Source organism: Orycteropus afer, unplaced genomic scaffold (genome assembly GCF_000298275.1).
Source record: "Orycteropus afer afer isolate SDZICR_OR568_19922 unplaced genomic scaffold, OryAfe1.0 scaffold01073, whole genome shotgun sequence".
Lineage (NCBI taxonomy): Eukaryota > Metazoa > Chordata > Mammalia > Tubulidentata > Orycteropodidae > Orycteropus > Orycteropus afer.
In genome coordinates this window covers 148,682-156,319 of record NW_006922660.1, presented here as the reverse complement: position 1 = coordinate 156,319, position 7,638 = coordinate 148,682, and the positions used below count along the sequence as shown (strand labels likewise).

The 7,638-nt window shown below is 43.9% G+C and overlaps 1 protein-coding gene across 1 annotated transcript in view; it reads left to right on the top strand.

Moving 5' to 3' along the window:
• Positions 1-7,638, top strand: part of CTPS2 (CTP synthase 2) — a 127,165-nt gene that overhangs the window by 29,983 nt on the left and 89,544 nt on the right. Inside the window, exons 8-11 of the mRNA XM_007958668.2 lie at positions 1,195-1,283; positions 2,634-2,728; positions 6,419-6,481; positions 6,580-6,623. Coding sequence (XP_007956859.1) covers positions 1,195-1,283; positions 2,634-2,728; positions 6,419-6,481; positions 6,580-6,623 — 291 coding nt within the window. The remainder of the gene's footprint in view (positions 1-1,194; positions 1,284-2,633; positions 2,729-6,418; positions 6,482-6,579; positions 6,624-7,638) is intronic.

Here is a 7,638-nt window from a genome sequence, read left to right as displayed (position 1 = left end):
CAGAAACTTCCTCTGTTCCCCTTCCCCCACCCCCTGGATGGAGCCCTGGTGGTGCAATGATTAAGCACTTAGCTTCAAACCCACCAGCAGTTCCATGGTGGATCTGCTCCATAAAAATTGCAGCCTAGGAAACCCTATGGGGCAGTTCTAGTCTGTCCTATGAGGGCGCTATGAGTTAGAATGAACTCGATCTCAGATCTAGGAAATGCCTGGAGTATATCTGCTTATTACATGTGTACTAGATCCAAGTTTCTAGGGGACCAACCAGTGAATTAAGTTATTCAAGCACTAGTCATATCCTTTTGTAGCCCAGTTTGTTTCTGAACATTTCTGGCCTGCCTTATTGCCGCAGCGTCCCCACTGGCTTCCAGCTGCCAGTCTTCTCTCCATTTTCCACATTGTACCCTGAGTGGTCTTTCTGAAGTTCATAGCTCTCTGTTTCCATCACTCAAGACATTTCAGTGGCTTCACATGCAAACTCTGTACCATGACTCATCCCTCACACTGCTTCCCTCAGCCAATCAGTTTTCTCCTCTTTCTGGGTGGAGCCTCTTCTGAGGGTCCCTGAGTAGCCACAATTTTCCCCCTCTCCTCTAGGGTTTCATACAAGCTGTATCTTGGCCTGAGGTTTCATGTACGGCTCTCCTCGTCCTTTGTCCCCTGCATACCTTCTTCACCTTCCTCCCAACATAAGTACACATGTCCTCGTTTCCTTCTCATCCTCCAGGCTGAGCTTCTTGGATATCAACTCCCCTGGAGAATCTTCTCTGATGTCACTTCTTCCCTTCTTTCCACCAGTGTCCAAGTCTAGATGAGATGTGGCTCCTAGGTGCTTCCACAGCATTCTCTACTTTGTGCATCATGCCATTGTCACACAAAAGCCACAAGAAAGAGATTGTGTTTTTCTCTCTCCAGTGCCCAAGACAGTGTTTGGCTTAATAAGCAGTTATTGAATGATATGTCATAGTTTGATACGGGGATAGTATCTTCAAGTGTCTGGGCTATTCAAACCCACCAGCTGCTCCATAGGAAAAAGATGAGGCAGTCTGCTTCCGTAAAGATTTACAGCCTTGGAAACCCTATGGGACAGTTCTATTCCATCCTGTAGGATGGCTGTGAGTCAGAATTGACTTGATGGCAGCGGGTCTTTTTTTTTTTTTTTTCATCCTTTTAATCTGTTGGATTCTTTTTCAGTACGTAGACTCGATTGACCTAGAGCAGACCACTGAGAGCGAGGACCCTGTGAAATTCCACGAAGCGTGGCAGAAGATATGCAAAGCCGAGTGAGTACCCAGGGACACACCGGACAGCTGGGAGGTACCAGTGTGTTTTTCCCATAAGGATTCAATTTAACCCCAGTGACTGATTTTTGTGCATTCGAGAGGGAGCTTGGGATACGTCAGTCATTGCAGGTGGCTGCGCTGACTTCATACCATGTTCACTTTTAAATGTGCTGTGCTAATGTCAGTGGCATGTGCACTGGAACTGGACTTGTTTGGGGTATGAGAGAGAACTTGTGTTGAACTTTGCCCTTTAACATAGGAGGTCTGATTGCACTAAAAGGTGCACAGATACATTTTGCATATAAAAAGTTAAAGTACAAGAGTGAGAACCCTTCCCTTGCCACCATCCTTTGCTACTAGGTTTTATATTGTAGGTAACCAGCAGAGCTTTTGGTTCTTCTCTTCAGTTCTTTTCTCCAATAAAATGAGTGTTTTCGTGGGAGGTCTCTAAGGTATTTTCTAGTTAACTGGGCAATTTACTTATGTAATGCCTCGGAAACCCAATGGGGATCGCTATGAGTTGGAATCAACTTGACAGCAGGAGATTTGGTTTTGCTTTACTACTTTATTGGCAATTGAAATCTTAGGCTGATTTTTACCAGTTTAACCCTTTCTTATTATGTAATGGATGTTAACATTTTGATAGCAGTGCTTTGAAAAGAACCTTATCTTTAGTAGCTGCCATTCAGTTGTCCCCTGACTCATGGTGACCCTTTGCACACGGACTGAAACACTGCCTGGTCCTGCACCATCCCTGTGATTGGTTGTAGATCCAACCGTTGTGATCCATAGAGTTTTCATGACCAATTTTTGTAAGTAGGCTTTTCTTCCTAGTCTGTCTTCATCTGGAAGCTCCACTGGAACCTGTTCCACATCATAGCAATATGCAGGCCTCCAATGACAGATGGTTGGTGGCTACAGATGGGTGGTGGCCGCACATGAGGTGTGTTGGCTGGGAACTGAGCCCCAGTCTCCCACATGGGAGCTGAGATTTCTACCACTGATCCCCCACTGCCTGCACAAAAAGAACTTTAGCCTGTTTTTATTCAGATTCGTCTAGTGGCATTTTTAATTGGATTGGGTTTCTCAGTTACTACTGTACTTAGATGCACAAGTGCCTATCAGATAATATATATTGAGGTCAGTTGTGAGAAAGTCTTGCAGCTTCTTTATAACATTGGAAGGATTTCAAGAAGAAAGGTCAGGATATGAAATCATGCAGTCAGTTTTGAAAATAGACCTCAAACATATTCATTAGTGGTTGTGCTAAGACTGGATTGGGGATCAGCAAGCATGAAGGATTGAGAAGAGAGGCTGAGCAAACTTACCCTTGTCTTGTTTTGATTACAGTGGTATTCTTGTGCCGGGAGGATTCGGAATCAGAGGAACGATGGGAAAACTCAAAGCGATTTCTTGGGCAAGGACAAAGAAGATTCCTTTTCTGGGTAAAATGCATATTAATCATCCTTAAAAAAAAAAACAAAACTCACTGCTGTGGAGTTGGACCAGACTCATAGCGACCCCTCCTTGGGTTTCTGAGGCAGGATCTCTATGGAAGTAGATTGCCCAACCTTCCTTCCAAGGAATGGCTAGTGGGTTTGAACCGCCAGCCTTCTGGTTAGCAGTCAAGTGCCTTAGGCACTATACTACCAGAGCTCCTTTTAATCATCCTAACTGTGAGTATATTAGATTTTTGACACCTAGTAGAGGTGACACTTAACAGGAGAGTGAAAGGTGTGACATCAGGTTTGAAAGTTCAGGCACCAAATAGCCTGCTACAGGGATTAAGAAACTGTGGCCCAAAGACCAAATCAGGGCCAAATCTGGCCCGTAGTCTATTTATATAAATAAAGTTTTATTAGAACACAGGCACACCAATTTGTTTATATATTGTCTACAGCAGTGTTTTGGGGAGCTCTGGTAGCGTAGTGCCTAAGGCACTTGACTGCTAACCAGAAGGCTGATGGTTCAAACCCACCAGCCACTCCTCGGAAGGAAGATGGGGCAATCTACTTCCATAGAGATACTGCCTCGGCAGCCCAAGGAGGGGCCGCTGAGTCGGGTCCGACTCGACGGCACATAACAACAGCAATAACAACATAGCAGTGCTTTTAGTATATTAGCAGACTTTGAGACCTTACAGCCTGCAAAGCCTAAAATATTTCCTGTCTGGGTCTTTCCGGAGAATGTTGGTCCACTACCAGTCTGCTGGACTTACTGCTGTTCTGGTTGTATAGTAACAGGCTGGGAGGAGTCACTGTCTCCACCCGCCCTTAACCAATTGCTTTTGAGTCAATTCCTACTTACGGTGACCCTGTGTGTCAGAGCGGAACTGTGATCCACAGGGCTTCTGATGGCTGACGTTTTGGAAGTAGATGGGTAGGCTTTTTTTTCTGAGGCGTCTCTGGGTGGATTGAAACCTCTAATCTTTCAGTTAGCAGCTGAAAGGTTAGCAGCTGAGTGCATTAACCGCACCAGCCAGGACTGCCACGCCTGCCATTAACTTTTCCACTTCCCACCCTAACCCAGCGTCTCACCAATGCTCAAGTAAAGAACTAGTCAGCAGAACTCCATAATATTCTTTGTAATTAAAAAAAAATAAATTGAAATGTACATGTTCATTAGGGAAAATACGTTCAGTAAGACCATCAAACTTCATAGGGAACAGCTCTGTTAAAATGTGCTAGATTCTGGTCTTTTTAATTAATGCTTTTGTTTAAATTGCAATGCATGGCCCCTGCCAGTGAAAGTAGGTGACATGGAACCTTGATTCAGGGCGGTCCGGGAGGAGGGGATTCAGGCAGTGTGGGGAGTGGAGAGAGGCAGCGTTTCCCACTGTGCTTTGGATCTATTGGCTGGGTTTGAAAACAGAATGCATTGGCTTGGTTCCTTTTCAGTATCAGCAAACTGTTCATTTTCTTCATTGCCTGCTCTTTGATTAGTTCCCTAGATGTTCCCCATTTGGGGTCTGTTTTTACAGGCGAAACCTGACTACCTTGTTTTGTTTTACCCATCTTAGTTCATCTGGGGAATTACTTTCTTTTTAAGTACTGTAGGGTGGTTTCTTTCTAAACTTGGTGAGGTTCTTCAGATAATTTTGTTGACTGTATAGAATCGTCTGCAACTCTTAGCTTTCTCTTAAACCCAGCATTTCTTTATGTCTTAGCCACATGCAACTTTCTGAAGTTCCCTCAAAGCATTCAGCTGTTTCATGCTTATCGACTTCTGTCCTGATGTACCCAGCACTATTGATTGCTCTCTCCTCTGAGATCTCAGAAAACCTTGTATATGTCTATAATAACATCTAGAATGTTCTCTCTCTCTCTTTTTTTTTTTTAGTAGAGAGAGTCAAACACACATGTAGGCGGTAAGCTGCCTAAATTCAGGAGATGGGCATTTGATTTATCTCTAGCCTGACTTGTGCCCACGCATGGGGAGCCCACATTGAATGGAGAGATGGATTATGGGATATCCCTGTGCCAACAGCCTGGGCCTTGACAGCTCTGTGCCTTAGCCTTAGTCTGTTACTGAACTCTGTTCATAGTTCATGTGTCTCTCTCCCCTACTCTCTACCCCACTAACACCCACATTGGAGGTCCCACCTCCCCTCAGTTGCTCCTTTTCTTCATTCCATAAACACTATAGGGGTGTTGTGTGGAGTCACGGTCTGACACAGACTCCTCACTCAGCTGCTCACAGTGAGTGCTCCTTAGATCCTAGCCCTCAGCCTATCTAGGTTGCCCTCAGGCAAAGTCTGTAGTTTGTTGTTGTTGTTAGGTGCCATTGAGTCAGCTCTGACTCCTAGCGACCCTATGTCCAACAGAAGGAAACACTGCCTGGTCCTGCATCAGCCTCACAATCCTTGCTATACCTGAGCCCATCGCTGCAGCCACTGTGTCAGTCCATGTCGTTGAGGGCCTTCCCCATTTTTGCTGACTCTCCACTTTACAAAGTATGATATCCTTCTCCAGGGAATGGTCCCTTCTGACAACATGACCAAAGTAGGTGAGACAAAATCTGGCCATTCTCGTTCCCAAGGAGCATTCCGGCTGCACTTCTTTCAGGACCGACTACGGGTGTAGAATTGCCTTAAGAAGAGTGAAGTCCTGTTTGATGTCTCAGCCCCAGAAGACTCCCTCTTCAGTTGAGGGTGTTGTGAGGTGGTATCTGAAGGAGCCGACACTCTGGGAGAGCCCTGCAGCCACACATGTACCTCAATGTGGGGACGAATTTGGAAGGAGGCAGAATTTCCCTTTTGAACTCTTGCTTCTTTTCCTTTTCTGCCCTAGCATTCCTTTTTTCCTGAAACTGGAAAAGGATGTGGCAGTTAGCTTGCTCCTTGCTTGTCTAACCCCCTTCCCTGTGTTTGCCTGGGACTGCTGTGAGTGTGGAGTGAACAGAGGAGACAGTCTTGTTCTCAAGAAGCCTGCGTTCTAGATGGAGGAAAGAGACAGCAAAGCAACAAACAATATACAAATAAACACAAAATATGTTCCTTCACTTTTTTTGGGGAGCTCTGGTGGTGTAGTGCCTAAGGCATTTGGCTGCTAACCAGAAGGCTGGCGGTTGAAACCCACCGGCCCCTAAAATAAAACAAAACATTTGCCTTTTTAACCATTTTTACTTACACTTACATTTCAGTGATACCAATTATGTTCTTTGCATCACCTTAACAGCAGTAACTCCCCATTCCCTCCTTCCTCCTGCCCCTGGTAATCACTAATAAACTTTGGTTTCTACACATTTGCCTAGTCTACATCTTTCATATGAGTGGGATCATATCATATTTGTCCTTTTGTGTCTGGCCTATTTTACTCAGTGTAATATCTGCAGGGTTCATCCGTGTTGTGACATGTATGTCCTGTGTATGACAGAAATATTCCATTGTGTGTATGGACCACGTTTTGTTTATCCATTGACCTGTTGATGGACATTTGAGTTGTTTCCACCTTTTGGCTATTGTGGGTAGTGCTACAGTGGACATTGGTATAAAAGTACCTGTTTGAATCTCTGCTTTCAAGTCTTTTGGGTTTATGCCTAGGAGTGAAATTGCTGGGTCCTATGATAATTCTATGTTTAACCTTTTGCGTAACTGCCATTGTTCATTTACTTTTCATACGTGCTTTTTAAAATAGGAATTTGCCTTGGAATGCAGCTAGCAGTGATTGAGTTTGCGAGAAACTGCCTTAACTGGAAAGGTAAGGCCGAAGTTTGCTAATAGCCCTTTCTTAATACAAAATAAACAAAAATTTTCAGCAACATTGATAAGTTATTGAACTCTTTTCTTAATCCTCAGATGCTAATTCCACGGAGTTTGATCCGAGTACCCCCATTCCTCTGGTGAGTAGTTTGTTATCTTTCTGGATCTGCCATTGTCGTGTTTCTGGCTCTGGCTGAAACTCATAAAAGGCTATGACTGTCCTTTTTTTTTTTTTTCTTAGAGCACTAGAACATTTTACATTGTGTGTGTGTGTGTGTGTGTATAATGTGTGTATATGTATTTATTTACCTTATTATTATTATTATATCCAACTACTCTGTTGTCTGTCATCTATCATGTTGGCTATGCCCTGAAGATACAATCCTGGACTGATTTCTCTTTGCAGCAGTTTTCAAGCCTAATGTTTAGCAAAGGATTAAATTGGCTGTGACAACAATTTATAACAGCCTATATAAATAAATGGGCTGTCCTGTCTCTAGGCTCATCCCCATCTGTCTCTTTTCCACACTGGTGGTTGTGTACCTTTCTAAAACAAAAGTGACAACCGTTGTTCAGCTGCTCCTCATCTTCCAGCGATTCCATTCCGCTTACAACATCCAGTCCAACTTTCTTAGCTGGACACCAAACATTGTGTCCTGTCACATGCCACTTGACTAATTCATCTCTTGGCATCCCCGTTCCTCCCATACTGTGGGTTTTATATTTGGACAATCTGCACTAGTTTCTCTAGCATGTCCCGGGATTCCCTATACCTGTGATGTCTCCCTTCCTACAACCTTCTGCCCCTGGAATCTCAGTCAGACTAGTGAAGAATTTTATGAAAACCTGGTTACCAACAACTTCCTATTCATCATGGAGGCTTTCCTACCTTTTCTCTTTCCCTCCCTCTGTCTCCTGTGCCATGCACTTGCTGCTAACAGAGAATACACCTCACAACTGTGATTTATTTTTGTAACAGATTTATTGAGAAATAATTCATATACCATACAATTCACCTATCTACAGTATACAATTCAATGGTTTTTAGTATGTTCGTAGAGTTGGGCAACCATCACCACAAGCACATATTCATTATCCCAAAAAGAAACCATATGCCCCTTACCTGTCATCCTCTAAGCCCCCTATCTCTCCAAG